At 38.7% G+C, this 18,211-nt stretch overlaps 1 protein-coding gene across 2 annotated transcripts in view; it reads right to left on the reverse strand.

Annotated features, from left to right (window-relative positions):
- Nucleotides 1-18,211, reverse strand: part of cad (carbamoyl-phosphate synthetase 2, aspartate transcarbamylase, and dihydroorotase) — a 30,696-nt gene that overhangs the window by 3,599 nt on the left and 8,886 nt on the right. Inside the window, exons 14-39 of one of the 2 annotated variants that reach the window (XM_023347854.1) lie at nucleotides 17,522-17,646; nucleotides 17,271-17,404; nucleotides 16,047-16,159; nucleotides 15,058-15,222; nucleotides 14,892-14,977; nucleotides 14,568-14,814; nucleotides 14,117-14,215; nucleotides 13,820-14,044; nucleotides 13,563-13,745; nucleotides 12,796-13,014; nucleotides 11,892-12,059; nucleotides 11,631-11,813; nucleotides 11,324-11,428; nucleotides 8,923-9,168; nucleotides 8,758-8,839; nucleotides 7,320-7,486; nucleotides 7,043-7,207; nucleotides 6,006-6,137; nucleotides 5,724-5,925; nucleotides 5,124-5,314; nucleotides 3,814-3,954; nucleotides 3,649-3,738; nucleotides 3,427-3,568; nucleotides 2,591-2,784; nucleotides 2,417-2,491; nucleotides 1,619-1,831 (exon numbers count right to left, since the gene is read on the reverse strand). In XM_023347854.1, the coding sequence (XP_023203622.1) occupies nucleotides 1,619-1,831; nucleotides 2,417-2,491; nucleotides 2,591-2,784; nucleotides 3,427-3,568; nucleotides 3,649-3,738; nucleotides 3,814-3,954; nucleotides 5,124-5,314; nucleotides 5,724-5,925; nucleotides 6,006-6,137; nucleotides 7,043-7,207; nucleotides 7,320-7,486; nucleotides 8,758-8,839; nucleotides 8,923-9,168; nucleotides 11,324-11,428; nucleotides 11,631-11,813; nucleotides 11,892-12,059; nucleotides 12,796-13,014; nucleotides 13,563-13,745; nucleotides 13,820-14,044; nucleotides 14,117-14,215; nucleotides 14,568-14,814; nucleotides 14,892-14,977; nucleotides 15,058-15,222; nucleotides 16,047-16,159; nucleotides 17,271-17,404; nucleotides 17,522-17,646 (4,092 nt within the window). Of the gene's footprint in view, nucleotides 1-1,618; nucleotides 1,832-2,416; nucleotides 2,492-2,590; nucleotides 2,795-3,426; nucleotides 3,569-3,648; nucleotides 3,739-3,813; nucleotides 3,955-5,123; nucleotides 5,315-5,723; nucleotides 5,926-6,005; nucleotides 6,138-7,042; nucleotides 7,208-7,319; nucleotides 7,487-8,757; nucleotides 8,840-8,922; nucleotides 9,169-11,323; nucleotides 11,429-11,630; nucleotides 11,814-11,891; nucleotides 12,060-12,795; nucleotides 13,015-13,562; nucleotides 13,746-13,819; nucleotides 14,045-14,116; nucleotides 14,216-14,567; nucleotides 14,815-14,891; nucleotides 14,978-15,057; nucleotides 15,223-16,046; nucleotides 16,160-17,270; nucleotides 17,405-17,521; nucleotides 17,647-18,211 lie in introns of those variants that run through there. The other variant, XM_023347855.1, reaches the window with a different exon arrangement.

Consider the following 18,211-nt stretch of genomic DNA (forward strand, 5'->3'; position numbering starts at 1 on the left):
TGGAGTTTCAGACACCTGGTTTAGCTGGTGTTACGACTGGAGTCGTTAGATGTGATTATGTAAATGAGTGTGCAGGTACTTGTTTTTGATTGGTGCCTGGAGGACGACGGGGGACGTCCGATTGGTGGCTTCCCGGATGTGACGAGTATAAAAGCGGCTGACGTGGACTTCCTGGAAGATCCCTCCTCTGCTCATCTCAACCGGCCACATTGTTTGTTTTGTTTGTTAAACTTCTTGGTTTGGAGTTTGTAGGAGTGAGCTGCCATTTATGTTGCCTTAGTTCTTTCCTGTTTTTTTAGTTAGGGAGGTAAGTTTTTGTCATTTGGTTTATTTATTTTCGGTTAGGTAAGTTGATTATTATTTAGATAGTTCCTTTTGTTTGTTGTTTTGGCACTAGCTCATTCTGACGTTATATGCTCCATTTTTGTTATATTTAAATCAAACATATTTTTTAATAAATATCACTGTAAAATGTTTAACTTTGTATGTGTTGGCTGTTTGGGATGGGACGAGGAGGGACCTTTCATGTTATGATCTGGCCACCCCTAGACGGGTCGTAACAGCTGGTTTGACACGGTGCAGCATGAAAGAGAATTGCACCAGTTGAAAATCTAACAATTGTTGTATCTTTGGTCCCCAGTCAAACCGAGTCTACCGGTTCCCTTAACAGGTGTATAAACACCCTAAATCAGATACAAATCTGATACAGATTTTCTAAGCTTTTTTGCATTTAAACATTTAGAAAAGCAAATTCAGTTTGTATGTCTGATGTCTGGTAGGCTTGGGAATAATCAGGATCAGAATGACAGGTGTATCTCTACTGCTCTTTCAGATTGACCTAAACTATAAAACTTCAAAAATCGAAGCATGAACCTCTAATCTAAACATTTAAAAGCAAATTAATGAGAAACAGGCAGTGATCTGTCAAAGCAATTGCAGGTTATGTTTTGTCGATAGGCGGTCATCTGCCCTTGGCTTCGAGATGACAGATTGTAAGAATTGAGTTACCATGCTATATCAAAAAGAAAAACACACAAAGCCAAAGACAATAGCTTTCCAGCAGTTCTATGTTAAACTCCTTTGTACAAATTAACAAATGTCAGTGCAAACAACTGCATGTTAGCGTTTAAAAATGTAAGAGCAAAGCACTCAGCCAAAGCTTCTTCCACTCAAATCTTTGATTAAAAAACTCCTTACCCCTTGAATGGAGAAGACTTCCCATCCACACTGATCTACTGAACTAGAGTAAGAAAATAAAACCTAAGAAACTAACTGAATGGGAAAGTTATGTTTTTCAGATATGATAAAAATGAGCAGACTTTTAAAAAGGAAGAGGGGTGTGATTACAGTTTGTGGAAAAAAAAGAAAAAATTTCACCTGTAGTCCCAACTACGTGTAACAGTCCTTTACAAAATTTTAATTGTTCCTTTAAATTGAAAATATAAACAAAATATGTTCTTAAATGTTCAGAATCCATGTGGGTAAAATCGTTCCCCAAGTCTTAATTTTTTAAAATAGGAATAAAGTTACACTCAATGATTATAAAATGTAATTTAAAACCTTGAAAACGTCGTCTTGTCTGAAGTTTTAAAGAATGTGTGCTGATCCAGAAACCCACCTCCACAGCTCCGGGAGTCGGGTGTCGGAGCACCAGGACGTCAGCGTAGCAGCTCATGGTCTGAACAGAGTCTGCCAGCGACTCTCCCTTCTGGGAGGAAGACGTGGAATCGCTGAAATGCACGACGGAGCCACCCAGACGCTGCATGGCTGCTGCAAAGGAGCTGCTGGTTCGAGTGCTGACCTCGTAGAACATGGACGCCATGACTTTACCCTGATAGGAGAGGATAGAACAACAATTAGACAGAAAATATAAATGTTAAAGGTGGCCTATAGTCTTTCTTTGGATAGGTTAGGATAGGTCTACGGCTATTAAATGTTTTGCACAAAATCATTTTAAAATAATGAGATTTTAGTCTCGAGTTATTTGAGCTGTCACTTAAGCTGCAACTCAACGTTTACAATCACATGTGAAAATGGCTGCAAACAGATGTGCAATTATACATCTGTACATCTTTGAAAAGCAGATGTGGAGCCCCCTGCACAATCAACAAGAACACAGCAAGTGGTTTCTGTGTCAACAACAAAACTACCAACTTTTCCATCAGTCATTGTACAGCACATACAAATGTGATTTTATATCTTATTTATTTCATATTTAAGTTATGGAACAATTTGCCATTACATATCAGAAGTGTCCACTTCCAAAACTATTAACATTTTTGTTCCTGGGCTTTTAACACATGCTGAGACCAAAAAACATTTTTTTTTCATGGTTGGGCTGTTTGTAGAAGCACAAATGGAAGTTCAAAAACATAAAAAATGTGAATTTTGCATAACACGTCTTAAGATAAGTTACCTTCAAGATTTCCAGGCTTCGCTCTTTCTGAACCAACAACCGCAAAGTGTGAGCAACATTAAAAAGGTGGGACATCTGAAGGAGACAAAAAAAAGCAAAAAATAAAACTTGATTGTGATTTAACAGAACTACAGCCATATTTATGTCCTGCATGAGTTTTTGTCATGGAGGTACCTGCTCTTTGCTGAACTGGCTGACGGTCAGGATGTGCTGGCCCACCAGTGGGTGAAGCAGGGGAGACGTCTGGCAGTGGGGCACCTGGGAGGGAGTCAACTGTTTGGACTCGGACAGAGGGGAGAGCAGCCTGGACAGAGGCGGAGGATGACTGTAGGCGTCACCAGAACCGGAAGGCGGGACCATGGTCAGGTCTACAGGAATCAGTAAAACACAAGCAGCGGCCCATAAACAATGATGTTCCTCTGGAACAACTCACAATAACTGTATTCCCATTAACATTTGACATCAGAACATCAGAAAAGGTTGATGGAAATTGACAAATTTGAAATAACTTCCTGAATTTTGCAAAAACATTTTCACATCATCAGTTAACGATTAGTCAATTACTAAATTAGTTGATTTCAATAATTTTTTGCTTTTACAAAAAAAGAGTTGATCAGTCTCCATCTGTTATGTCGGTGCTTAGCCTGTCGCAATAATCAATAATCAATCAATTGCATGATAAATTAAAACAAGCTTGATAATTTCCATTTGCATGAGTGTTTATTTTTCCCATGTCTCTCTTTCTACCAGACTGACAAAAGTCTTCAGCTCGGTGCTTTGGTCTCACCTAGCCTCATTTTTGAAGGCCAAATATGTTTACAGACGCCAGTATCCATTTTATTTGTCGTTTCAGTTGCTTTTCCCATTTGTTTTGGATATTTAAAATGTCTTCTAGTTCAAGTGTTAAAGGTTTGTTAAAAATTTAAGCTTATTGAAATTAAAATGAATATATGGACAGATCTATTGACAGAAGGTTTGACCACGCTGAGGCATGATGGGTATTGTAGTACCTGGTGGGAGTCCAGGATCAGAGGAACGGTGGAGTCTTGGCGGCAGAAGGAAACGGGACTCTCCCGGAACGCGTCTGGGACTTGGAGGTCTGGTCCGGACGTGTCCTTCACGAGGAGGAGTCGGACGCGGTCGCTCCGGAGACTGATGGAGCAGGAAGCAAACTTTCTGAATAAAAATAATCTCAAGATACTTCATATCTTTTACGAATTCAGGTTGAATACCAGTGGGATGTCTTTAACTGGTTCAGCTGAGTGTATGGAAGCAGCAGGCCAGGTCTTCACATCCTCACCGTAACCAGGAGGAACCAGAACCTGAAGAGGACAGATATTCTACTTTAAACCCAATAAAACATTCATGAAACAGATGATGTGGAGCAAGAAGCCGACCTGTCCGTCGATGTAGGCCACCTCTCCTCGCAGGACAACCCGGAGAACTTTACCCTTCACCTTCAGGCCTTGGAACGGAGTCCACTTGGACTTGGTAAACTGCATCGACTGAGGAATAACCCACTCTTGCTCCAAATCAACCTGAAAAAACAAGAAAAATATTTAAAGCAGAATTACTTCAGATTATTATTATTTATTTCTGTCATTGTTTAACCTTTTAATACACAATAAGAACACAAACACAAGGAAAAAAATATTCAACTTGTACGTATCTGTTTTTCTTACCAAGAGAAAACTAATAAAGAAATAAGAAATGTTTAAATTTCTGTTAATGGCAAGAACACAAAGTGTGTACTGAAAAAAGTGTTTGTTATACGTACAGGATCATCAAAATCAAAATAGCAGAATTTTTCCAGTATATTTTATCTCCAAGTAATTCCAGTTGAGTCTGTCGACAAACACGTAAAATATAAACAATTATAATCAAAACATTTTGTATTTGTTTAGCAAATAATTTCTATATATTTTTTTATTTTAAGAGTGAAAAACAGTTTCAACCCCATACAAACTATTCCACACCTGAAAAATTTAATTTTTTCTAGTTGCTTTTAATATTCACCCAAACATTTAGCTTTTTTTTTTTTAAACAAACCCTTCTCTCTCAATTCAGTTTTTTTCTTTAATTTTGAACCACTTCTGTATAAAACTTGGAAGGAGATTATTAGAAAGAGATATGTACATAGTCAATGCACTCCTGAGATCTACAAAGGCATAAAGTTTTATAACTGTAAGAAATATTTGATTAGTTGGATGAAAATTTGATTAAGTTATAATTTGTATAGCTTTCTTTTGATGCATGTAGACAGGTTTTGTTATTTTTATAAATTTCCCCAGATCTCCACACAGTAATTTATGGAAATATTAACAGTAGAATTTACAGAGTCATTTTTTAATTTGGAAAATATTTTTATTTTATTCAATGTTACAATGGTTTTTGACTTTTTAAGCTTTTACGTTATTACTATGTGCAGTCTAATGCAATTTGTAGCCTAGCATAACCCCACAAAAAATAAAATAAAATCTGATTTCATACACTTAATCTATTTCAATACATTATATCATGAACAACTTATCTTTTATTTACATTTTATTGTTACTACATATTAAAATTTTATCTTGCCATAATTTAGTAATTATTTTTGTCACACCATTTCTTTAATACATGTAATTCTCCTTCTTTTACAGTTCCTTTGGGAATCTTCATGATTCTTGGTAAACTAAAGAAAAAAGCCACAGCCTTAATGACGTACCTCTACGTAGGTGTTTTCCTGAACAGGCAGGTTGAAAATCTTGCGGGGGTTGTCATAGAGACGTCTGATGATGTCATCTAGAGTGAGGCGGCCATCGCTGACGGCGGTCAGTAGCAGTGGCAGCATCGTCTCCAGGCCGGGATAACCGGGAGGAGGACGCTCAGCGCTCTTCTCCTCCACAGAGTGAGGAGCTGTCGACAAGAGGAAATAAAACTAAAGGTGACCTGCTGTGAATCCTTAAACAGGTTAGGATAGGTCTGTAGACTCTTTAAAACATGTTCATTATATTTTTTAGTTCATTAATTGATACATACTGATACCCTCATTGAACAAACGGAGAAAACTGTAAAACTAATCAAACAATATTGATCGCTATGAGCGATTTTAAGCAGCATTTCGTAAAACAATAAAAACAATAAATCAAAATTCTTATAAAAAATTAATGACAATAAATGGTAAACGAAACAATAAATGCCCACCCCCGGCGTTTGGGCTGTTTTTAGAGGCAGTAGAGACCAAAATGGAAGTATATAAATGTGCAAAATGTGAATTAAAGCAATATTATCTTTGTGAAATAGCCTAAAATTGGTGCTCACTAACCGTGATCCGTAGCGAAGCAGTCTATAACGTCCAGGTTTTCCCACAGCGCCTCCATGTCCTCGCGGGCTCCCAGCATCGGTCGGACCTGCGCTCGCCCCTCTCCGATCTCCGTCACATTTTCCTCGCACAGGAACAGGTGATGGGGGGCCACCTCACATGTCACCTGGATGCCCTTCTGCTTAGCAGCTCGGATGACCAGGATCTACAAAACAACTCATCAATGATGGCAAATTTATAGATGTTAGGTCTGCATAGTCCAGCTGAATATGAACGGTGACTTACCTCCTCCTTTTTGGCCACGTGACAGATGTGGACGGGGCGCTGGTAGAGCTGCGCCACCATCAGGATGGCAGCAACAGTTTGCTTCTCAGCGTGAGCGACAATGGGCATCTGCTTGGGCCAGTTCTCAAAGTGCTGCAAAGAATGATCAAGTAACTATTTTAATTTCAGTTCTTATAAAAATGCTGCTTATCAAATATGACTTGAAAGAAATGTGATTTTATAACTCAACGCCTTGAAATTGGGCCTTTGTCTCTTTAAAACTCCTACTCTTTCAGAAACTCTGACTTGAGGAAGTCATCACAACATGGCTCCTCTAATAACCCATTATCAACGTTTTTCCCAGCGTTTCACTGATAAATAGCTACTATAATGAGCTCAGCAGAAGTGCAGATCCACCAGATGTTTACTAATTGCTGCAGACTAGTCTGCAGGAGCTGAGTGAGGGAGTCGTACAGAAGAGATGCTCTGTGAGGCGGAAGCTAGAACAACGTTTTTGATAAGGGAATGACATTAAAACATAATGTAAAGCAAAAAAATTAAAATTAACATAATACTTTCTCTTTAAGAAAAGAAAGTAAAAAAATTACCTTTAAAGAATTTTAAAGGTTTAAAATAAAATAATTTCATTCTTTTGTAAATTACTTAAAATAACTTAGGCAAATAACTGGTGCATATTAAAGAAATGTAAATAGTTTACATCTTTTCAAAAAAAAATTTAAACTCTTTAAAAGATTTTTCAAGGCGTTACTGTGTATGGAAACCAAAACTAAGGTTTCATGTTTGCATTTACCAAAATGCTGATTTTTTTTTAATTTTAAGAAGCTAATAAAGTTTCGAGATGCATTACTCCTCTTAAAATGATACTTCCCATAAGGGTCTGTTTTATTGAACAAAAATTAAAAAATTAAAGATGGTCTTTTATATAAATTCTATGTACAAATGTGGAAAAAAAACTCATTTTTTGAACAGTCACTGCTACAGAGCTTTGAGGTGAAAACATCTGTACTTTTTGGATAACATGATTTGATTTAACCAACCTCCATCCACAGAGAGACGTTGTCCATCTTGAGGGTGGAGTACGTGTCGTTCAGGTACATCTTCAGACCTGCAGTCTGGGCAGCGACGGTTGGCAGGGTGGCAACGTTGTCTGTAGCAGCGCCAACATACAGGGCGTAGTCACAGCGGCAGCCCGCTTTGGCAAGCTGATGACACATTACACATTTAACGCCATATCTGATCAAATACTCCTGGTTTTGGTTATACAAATGTTGATCTAGAATTTCTACTTCAAATGATTTTTGTCTGGAGGCGTACCTTCTGTGCCAGCGCCAGGGTGCTGGCGTCTGTGATGGCAGGCGACGTGTTGGGCATGGCACACACCAGAGTGATGCCTCCTGCTAGAGCGGCGGCCGTGCCGGTGGAGAAATCCTCCTTATGGGTGGCACCGGGTTCCCGGAGGTGAACATGGACATCGATTAGACCTGGAGATCAACAACAAGCCAATTTAACTGCAACAAAGTGGTCATTTTATGCTGAATTAACAGGCTAACAGGTAAGAAAATAATTTCTAGAGAAAATGTATTTATATTAGAGCTGGGCAACTATTAACTGTGGAGTTTATGACAAATTGGAGTGAAAATGTCAGTAGTTTGTTTTTCAGGCTGACAACTTTTACTTCAATGTGTTAAACTGCAGTTAAAATAATATTGGTTTTTCTCTCTTTGGGTTAAATAAAAACTTTCAGGTATAGTCATTAGTGGCATTCAAACAAACCCTGAAATTCTGATGCACAGAATGATAAGTACACACAATAGAAGCATAGCTTACTTGCATCATTGGTCATTAAAATTACAAAATATTATTAATGTACTGAATAATATGCATACACTAGGCACATTTAATGATTAGAAAATACATTCAGCAAGCACCTTTAAAAGCAAGTACTTACTTTTACTCAAGTAAAATTGTTAATGTGATACTTTTACTAGAGTACTTTTTTGTCTATTTGTACTTTTCCTTAAGTGGAGTGTTTAGGCCCAGAAGGTTTTGCGACACACAATAATAATATTATTTTGACACCATTTTCAAGTAAAATAATGGAAATGGCATAATAATTCAAGAACACATTCTAAAAGATCAACAAACTCTAAATTCAAAAAAAAAAATAACACTGGAACTGGAAGAAATGTTATTTATTCAAAATAAATAAAACAACAAATTAAATGAATTCTGAAGTTTATAGTAACAAAAATATCTTTAAAAAAGGGGGCTAGTTGAGACAAAAGTACCAGACTGAAGACTGTTATCATTCAGCTTTTGGTAGAAAAAGATTGAAAAAAGAAAGATAAATCTTTCAAATGGAAATTATTGAGTTAATTTTAATTAATCATGGGATCAATAGATTTATTGCTTATTTTTAGGCAACAGGCCAACAGTGTTTAGTATTTCTCCTTCACTGGAAGTGCTTCAGTTGCATTTAAAGAGAGAGGTTGCTCTGGGAAACACACCTCAGTACAGAGGTCAATATGGAGATACAGAACAAAACACTGAAGCTCCACTTTATACAAAACACAACAGAAAGATTTAAATGTGAAAAGGAAGGATTTAAAAGCATAATGTGTTGACTTTAAAAGGAGACAACAAAATGTATGAGTAGTCTTTTTAAATCAGCTAAAACAGAGAACAAAACAAAAATATTCAACACTTTTTATATTCACGCTGCAGACCATGAGGGTATTTAGTAGTAACTCACCAGGCAGACGGACGAGTGTTTGGGAAGTCATGCAGTCGATGTGAGTTTTCACAGGCGGCGATCGACCGATCTGACGCAGAGCCTGCAAACAAATCAGTCACGTGAATACTTTCAGATCCTGCCCAGCAGGTTTTACGAGCATTGCCTGGAAAGGTGCCAGGTTACCTGAACAAAGAGCTTGGTGCATTTGATGTCAATGATGAGCGGGACAGAGTAGTCCACGGCCATCCGCCTGGTCCGGTAACCCTTGGTGACGAAGGAGGACAGGCGTCGGCCGCCGCTGTTCCTCATGGAGAGGTTGATGACCAATTCGAAGTGGTTCTCCTCCAGGTAGTTCATGATGCTGCGCTGTCGCTCTTTAGTGGGGCCTTCGCTCTCATCTTCCTCAAACGGCCAATCCACCGCAGTCACCTGGAGAGGAGGAGGCGAGGTCACACAGAGTGACGGTTAGTCTAGTAAACAATTATTCTGACAATTAATTGGATGAAAAAATACTGGAACATTCTTCTGATTTTTCATTTAACCACTGAAGTCTTTTTATACATTAGAAAAATACAAGTGCAAAATAATTTGCTTCCTTTTTTAAATAAGAAAAATGTTTTATTGCCTAAAATGCAATAATATAACATTACTTTGGTGAACGCTTGATCATTTGTACCAAAAGATGCATCTGCAGCTAAAAATATATTTGTTGTTTATTGTTTTTGGATTATGAGAGGAAAGGAAAAGTTGATTAATAGATTTTTTACCAAGTGAAGCTAAAACTGCAAGTTGAGGACTTCAGGGTAGAAATAGGCGTGTCACAATAGGCAATAAATCACATGATCAATTAAAACAAGCTCAATAATTTCCATTTGCGTGATTTATCAGTTTTTTCTTTTCTCTCTTTCTACCAAAAACTGGATGATGAAAGTCTCCAGTCTGGTGCTCTGGTCTCAATTAGCCCCTTTTTTGAAGGACATTTTTGTTTACAGAAACTTCACTATTTATTTTATTTGTCGTTTCTGTTTTATTTATTTTGAGTATTTAAAATGCCTTCCAGTTCCAGTGTTAAACGTCGATTAGAATTTAAATTTATTCATCTCAGTCTGTCGTGGGGAAGAGAGAGCTTCACCACAAAAAAAGCCAAATAGCGAAGCTCTCGATTTACCGGTCGATCTACGTTCCCACCCTCATCTATGGTCATGACCGAAAGAACGAGATCGCGGATACAAGTGGCCAAAATGGGTTTTCTCCGCAGGGTGGCTGGACTCTCCCTTAGAGATAGGGTGAGAAGCTCAGCCATCTGGGAGGGACTCAGAGTAGAGCCGCTGCTCCTTCACATCGAGAGGAGCCAGTTGAGGTGGCTCGGGCATCTAGTCAGGATGGACGCCTCCCTGGTGAGGTGATCCGGGCACGTCCCACCGGGAGGAGGCCCCAGGGAAGACGCAGGAAACTCTGGAGGGACTATGTTTCTTGGCTGGCCTGGGAACGCTTTGGGATTCCCCCGGAGGAGCTGGAATAAGTGGCTGGGGAGAGGGAAGTCTGGGCCTCCCTTCTGAAGCTGCTACCCCCACGATCTGACCCCGGATAAAGCGGAAGAAAATGGATGGATGGCATCTCTGAGAATCTGTCTTTGCATTATTATGCCATTACCATTATATTACTTGAAAATGGCCTCAAAACAATATTAGCGTTTGTTGCAATAATGTCAGGGACAATTAATCATTCAGAAAAACCCGTATACATTTTTTAAAGTTTTGGTTTAATTACTGTTATCAGTGTATTGTTCTTTTAGCAAATGGCCTTTTTAGAGTCTGAATCTCCAGTTAATTAATTGATCATTTCACTTATCAATTAATCGCTTCAGCATATCCATCTACAGTACATATGAAAAAGTTCCTATTCATTAAACAGTGCAACACTGCCACCGGCTGATTAATACTTTTATCTGCCGTGTTGCATTTTCAATCTCAGACTTTTTAGAAAATGCTGACATACAAATTTTACTTCATAAACTGTGTGGAACATAAAGTTATTTATTCCATCTACACATCAACCACTTTCTAGGCTATTTTTGAGCATTTTTTTATCAGAGTAAATATGCATATATCTATCTAATTGCTGTGTTATGCATTTGTCAGAGAGTGTGTGTTTAGCTGCAGTTTTGTTTTGTTATTTTAAACTGCTTCAGCTGTTGTATTGAAGAAAAACTGTCAGGATCTGTGTTTTTCTGTGTTTATTTAGAGTTTTCTGTGTCTTTGAGTCTCCGTGTTGTCCTGTCTCCCCCTTGATTGTTCCCAGGTGTGTCTCGTTCTGTGATTACCCTCTGTGTATTTAATGCCACCTTTGTGTCTGCGTCTTTGTCGGGTCCTTGTCTAATGTGCACTCAGTCTTTCGTGTTCCAGTCTTGTTAACGGTTGCTACCGGCGTCAAGCCCTGGCTTCCGCTCGGCCGTGCTGCCCGTTGCTTGCACTGTGTGTTGCACTATTAAAATCACTATTCATCTTACCTGGGTCTACAGCGTCTGCCTCACCACCCCTCAACACCCGCAACTCATGACAAAAACAGATTTTTAGAGTCCTACCTTGACTCCATGTTCTGTGTAGTAGTCGGCAGTTCCCAGACTGGCATACAGGTCATAACCCAGAGACTCCAGAGCCTTCACAGTGGGCAGCAGCTCGCTCTTGTTCTATCGCCACACAATTCAAGAATCAGTAAAAGGAAGGCAATCTCACACCATTCAAGTCTCAACTCCAACACTAAACTTTTCTATTACTGGTAAAACATTTTATTTTAGCTTTATTTACAGTTTTATCTGCATATGACAACTTTGTTCACATAATGGTTCACTTTCACAAAAACATCTGCTAAACTCAAAGCATGTTTAATACCTTGTAGCTGCCGATGGAGAGCAGGATGTTCTTCTTGGGGATCTTGAATCCTGTGGAGAGCATGGCTTTGAGGTACGCCTCGTATCTGTTCTCCCCAAAGCAGGCAACTTCCCCGGTGCTGGTCATCTCCACCCCGAGCACCACATCGGCCCCGGCGAGGCGAGAGAAGGAGAACTGGGGAACCTGGAGAATGGAAGACACACGGTTATCGTTTTAACAGATGAAGGAGAAGAAAAGCATGTCTGGTTTGGGTCGATTTACCTTAACTCCCACAATCCCTTTTCCACGCATTAGACCGACTGGCTCCACCTCGACTCCCATGATGACTTGAGTTGCCAGGGCAACAAGATCCACTCCTAGAGTCTTCGATACGAAAGGGAAGGAGCGGGAAACTCGAACATTGCATTCGATCACCTTCAGCAGGTCATCCTTTAGAGAAGGGAATAGTTAATATTGTTAAATAATCTATGCTGTATGATTAAAGTAATCAATGGTAGTACACTCAAAATAATAAAAAAAATTAAATTAATAAATATTGTGTCCAGTTATTGGTATAAAATGTACCAAAGTTATTTAATTCCTTTCATATAAGCTGAATAATTTTCTTAATTAAGTACTTATAAGAGCTGATAATGTCAATTAAATTGTCAAAGGCTGCAGATTAAACAAAAATAACATTTCTTAAACTCAAAATATTAAGCTAGTTTCTCTCAAACAGAACCTTGGGTGTCAGTCGAAGTTTGTGCTAAATGGATATTTCACTTTGAACGTTTTTAGGCAGTTCATCGTTTTGATGGATTATAATTCACATCAAAATGATGTGAATCTTGTCTCCACTTGGTGCAGACATTTTTAACTATGTACAGAGAACAAAAACAAAACAAAAAGTTTCTCATCCAAAGAAGGTGAGGGATCAGAAAATCCCTCGCTCAGATTCCTGATAACTTCAATTGGAGAAATGTTCCCTGATTTCAAAACTTTGCCTGACATGCTGCTTGAAATTCTAGTCTCCAGTACAGCAGCAGAGTGCAGATTGATAAATAGCTGCTTTGGTTAATGTGGCTCTCAAATGAAGAAATATCAACCATGCTACTGAAAATCTACCTGTGAAGAAACAAAAATTCATTCATTTATGATTAAGATTTAAAGCCCAAATCTGGCTCACCTTGGCGATCAGCTGCAGGTTAAAAGGTCCGGTGACCTGCAGCTCCTGGCCGATGGCGTGAACGATCATCATGATCCTTTCGATGGTTTTCTGGTTGAGATCCTGCGGAGGAGTCACCAGAGTGGCATCTCCGGAGTGCACACCGGCGTTCTCCACGTGTTCAGAAATCGCAATGGCCGTCACTACCCCGTCACAGGCAACTGCGTCCACATCTATCTCCTGGTAAACACACACAAAAAAAGATTTTCATAGCCATAAACTGAGGCAATGTTTTTCATAAGTGTGTAATTATCGTATAGTTTATCATTTATCGTGATAAATTATATAAATTTTATTTTATAATTGTCACAATAAATTCCAATTACTGGTGTTTAAAACCTTCCAAAACTGTCCGTTGACAGGATTGATAGTTTTACTATTTTCTTCACTGTTTAATGAAAATGTCAAACACCAATAATGAACATACTGTGTCCAGTTTAGCAGTAAAAATCACACTTCTTTATATCACTGTTGTTCTAAAGAAAGCATATTACAAATTGGAAGGATTTGCATTGGTGGAGATATAACTTCTGTGTTTCCATTACAAATGTGCACAAAACTCAATATTCTGCTAATGTTTACATTAAGCCAATTTATTTTTGAAATGTCAAAATGCGCAATGGAGACACAGCAAGTGTCATACAGTTAAACCTTATTGTCACAATGGTACAGCAAAATAATGTGATAAAACCTTAAGTCCATATTGCCCAGCTGTAGCTTTAACTCACTTTTGCTTCCTGTATAAATTTAGAGATGACGACAGGATGTTCTTTGGATACTGCCACGGCGCTGCTCAGGTATTTCTCAAGGTCGCTGTCGCTGTATGCCACATTCATGGCTGCACCACTGAGAACATAGGAGGGTCGGACCAGGCAGGGATAACCCACTGTCTCACAAAACTTCACAGCAGACTGCAGGAGGAGGGAAAGAAGAATTAAAAAACTGAGCATGGCATTGAAGTGATCGTCCCTCCGGCTTGCCGTACCTCGGTGTCTGAAAGCTCCTTCCACTGAGGCTGGCTGATCCCGATGGTGTCCAGCATTCTGGAGAACTTGAATCTGTTCTCTGCGCTGTCAATGAACTCGGGTGACGTGCCCAGGATGCGGCACTGCTGGCGGTGCAGCGACATGGCGATGTTGTTGGGCAGCTGACCCCCCATGGAGAGGATGACCCCTTCTGGGTTTTCACTCTCGTAGATATCCATCACCACCTAAACAAAGTAAAAAAAACTTCCTAATATCTCAGAGTTTCTTTTAGAGATCTGCTTCAACAGGCGACTCACCTCAAAGGAGATTTCATCAAAGTAAAGTCGGTCACACATGTCGTAGTCCGTACTGACCGTCTCAGGGTTGTAGTTCACCATGATGGTCTTATAACCCATCTGTAAATAAGTTCACAACTTAATAACTTGAATTCAGTTGAATTTGTTTTTAAACTACCTGGTGGGAAATTCTCTTGTATCTCTGAGGATGAAAATGATTATAAAGCTGATCGGGTTTAGAAAAAATGAAGTTCTGAAATAAGGTTGAGCAAAGTAACTGATATTACTTTGGTACCATCATGCGGTTTACCTCTCTTAACATGTTTAAAGTAAAGGAATCAAACATGACAAACTTGCAAGAGCATTACACATACGTTCGCTGCAGACTTTTTATTTTTATTTTTTGTTTCATTAATATGAAGTCGTTCTTTTAAAACCTACACCCTATTTTGACCATATCCAATGATCGTACCTTGCGGAGCTTCGTGATGCAGCCGACGGCGCACCAGTCAAACTCCACGCTGCTGCCGATGCGGTAAACGCCCGAGCCGATGACCATGACGTGCGGCTCCTTGAAGCTCAGGTCGTTCTCAGTGCCGTGGTAGGTCAGGTAGAGGTAGTTTGTGTGCGCCGGCCACTCGGCCGCCACCGTGTCGATCTGCTTCACCACCGGCAGGATGGAGTAATCGTGACGCAGCTTTCGGACTGCAAGCTCCGTACTACAAGAAAGGAAAACTGATTTAAAGAAAAACAGAGAAGAAATGATCAAGTTGAATTTGTCCTGATTCCTACCCACCTCTGTATAGCCAGTGCGATCTGCTTGTCCGAGAAGCCCAGCTGCTTTGCCTTACGCATCACGTCTAGAGGTATGGTGCTCTCCACCTGGATTTATTAGGTAGAAGAAGAAAATTCAGTGTGCAATCTGTTTTTAAAGCTAAACTCATAATGATCTAACAGTTTACCTGGTTGTAGTTCTCGAGCAGTCGCTCGTGATCTGCAATGTTTTTCATTTTGTGCAGGAACCATCGGTCGATCTTTGTGAGCTCATACAGCTGATCCACCGAGTAGCCGGCTTTGAACGCAGACGCCAAAACAAAGATTCGCTTATCAGTGGGAGTCTGCAGCTCCTGCAGAAGGGAGAGGGACGGAAAGATACGACCTGACTCAAATAAATACAACTCAACTCAAAAATAATTCATTTATCCCAAATGTCATAACTTATACCATCCAAGTTTCATTTATGAGTTGCTGTGAACAGGAAGGATTTCTGATAGCCGTCTGTGTTGCAACAAATTTGAAGAGGCCTCTGAAGATTAACGACTATTTTAGTAGTAGATCCTTTTTTGATGATTCTGATGATTAATAAGTTAAAAGACTGGCACATTCTGAAGACTTTTGATACAATATTAGAACTGCATTAAAATGTGCAAATAAACACAACAGCAGCATTTAGTGAAAGCTTGGCCATTTGTAGCAAAGGATGCATCTGTAGCCAGAAAAATAATTTTAAAATACATAAAAATTTGAAAAGCTCAGCTCTTTCTGCTTGTCAATACAGTGTAGGATTGACCTGTTGACATTTTTTTGATTCATCGATTAATACTTGGACATAAAAAGGTCCTTAATAGATTTTAATTTTTAATTTGAACTGACTCCAACTAAACCTAGGCAACCTGAGGAGTTCAGGATTAATATATTTACAGACAAGTTTTCTTTTATCTTAAAAGCAAAATGTACATAGTTTTGTCTTAATTAGTGCTTTGAATATGCCGTTCTCTTAGCAAATTACCTTTTTTTGAGTGTGCATACACCAGTTAGTTGATCAATTACTAAATTAGTTGACAATTATTTCAATAATCTATTCATCAATAATCTATTCATTTAAAAAAGGTTGATAAGATTTTGTAAGTCAATAAAGAAACGTGAGAAAATCCAGACAGGATTTACAAACCTTCTCGGAGACGGGTTTGATGGTGTGGTCGAAGCCGACACAGTTCTCATCCACCATCCTGAGAGCTTTCTGAAAGGCCTCCTCAAAGCTGCGGCCGATGGCCATCACCTCCCCTGTGGGGACATTTAAAAAAAACAACAACTTCAAACTCAGTGAAAACAATATGACTGGACAAAAATGCCTGCAGCTATTTGAGTTTAAATAAGACAAAAAAAGGATTCTACAAAGTATTTCACAAACATGTTTATTACAGTTGTAAAATTAGTTTATTTTTTGTCTTCTTTAAAATATAAATACTCAAATACTGTGAACTTACGGCTTAATTTACATTGTAAGAGGTTTAAATTTGGAATCTACAAACACAAATGGGAGGGAAGAATGGATGGACAGATACACAGATGGGTGAACAAACAGGCATATGGATGAATGGACAGACAGATGCATGAAAGGATTGATGGGCAAACAAGAAGATGGAGGGTCAAACAAGCAGACGGATGACTGTCGGATATGGGATGGAAAATAGTCTGAAAATCCAAATAACTTTTTTTCCACACAACAGATCTGGAAAACTGAGATAGCAATAGCATAAACTTATGAAACAGATCTCTGCAGGTGAAGAAGAGTACTTCGAGTCAGGATGCAAAACATGTTCGTTACTCCCCCCCATACAAAATCATTTTTAGACAAGATTTTAGTCAGAATGAGTTGATTTCTGACTAAAATATCACTGGCAATGCCTCCCAACTCAAGGTTTACACTCGCACATGAAAATGGTTACAAACATTTGTGCAATTATACAACCGTATATCTTTAAAATGCAGCAGTGGAGCCTCCTGCACAACCAGCCAGAATGGAGCAAGCAGTTTCTGGATGGTATGTCAACAACAAAACATGTATTTTCCAGCAGCCATTGTATGCAGCGGTAAAACCAACTGACCAAGTAACGTGGCATTGCCTGGCAATTATGACTTAATTGTGAGGTTTTTGAAATTGTGATTAATTACCAATCCTGTAATTAACTCAATTTAAAAAATGCTATAGAGTCTCGCCACTAAAAAAAAGACAACTTATTTCTGTAAAACTGCTGGATGTTTTTTTAGTGCTTGGATTGTTTCTAGAAGCAGCAGAGACCCAAATGGAAGTAGAAAAACAAGCAAAAAGTAAATTTTGCAGTTAAAATTATTGAGGAAACCATTGAAAGATTATATATTTATACTCTCTTACCAACGCTCTTCATCGAACTGCCGATCTTGGTGGAAACCCTCAGGAACTTGCTGAGATCCCATCGAGGCACCTTCACCACACAGTAGTCCAAACTAGGCTCAAAGTTTGCTGTGGTTGAGTTGGTGACCGAATTTCTAAAAGATGAAGCAAAAATCACATCAGAAGCAGCTACATGTCAACAACAAAAAAAAGAGATTACATTTTAAATGTAAGCTGTAAAATTAGAGGTTTTTTTTGGTTGAAATGCATACTTGAGTTGGGGCAGCGGTATTCCCAGGCCCAGTTTAGCTGCTACATACGCCAAAGGGTAACCAGTTGCCTTACTGGCCAGGGCAGAACTCCGCGACAGGCGAGCGTTCACCTCTATGATGTAGTACTGCAGAGAGAGTATGAAGGATTACAGCAATGCACACATGTTTACAGGCAGAGATGTAATCAATGAGCCAAAATAAAGTTGATTGATCCTATTGATAAGCAGCCAGTTTCTTAAAAACCTGAGTGGTGTCCTCTGCTGGATAAATTAAATTAAATTAAAATGAGCTCAATAATTTTAATTTGAACGATTGATTGGCTCTTTTCACCAAAAACTGAATGACAAAAGTCTCACGTCTGGTGAATTGGTCTCATCTAGTCCTTTTTTTGAAGGACAACTTTGCACACAGAGTCTTCTGTGTGCAATGTATTAGTTATGTTTTGTTTATTTATTTTAGATATTTTAAATGTCTTTGAGTTCCCTTGTTAGATGTTTGTTAGAAATTAAAGTTTAATTATATTTGAGAATGTGTACTTGCATTATAATGCCATATTCTCAAAACAATATTATGATTTATTGCAATAACGTCTGGGACAATTTACCAAAATGTATGCAAAGTTTGTTATTGTGTCAGGCCTATTGATGGGAATAAATTTTAATCTAATAAACCATTAATTGACAATTAGCC

Source organism: Xiphophorus maculatus, chromosome 15 (genome assembly GCF_002775205.1).
Source record: "Xiphophorus maculatus strain JP 163 A chromosome 15, X_maculatus-5.0-male, whole genome shotgun sequence".
In the NCBI taxonomy this organism is placed as follows: domain Eukaryota; kingdom Metazoa; phylum Chordata; class Actinopteri; order Cyprinodontiformes; family Poeciliidae; genus Xiphophorus; species Xiphophorus maculatus.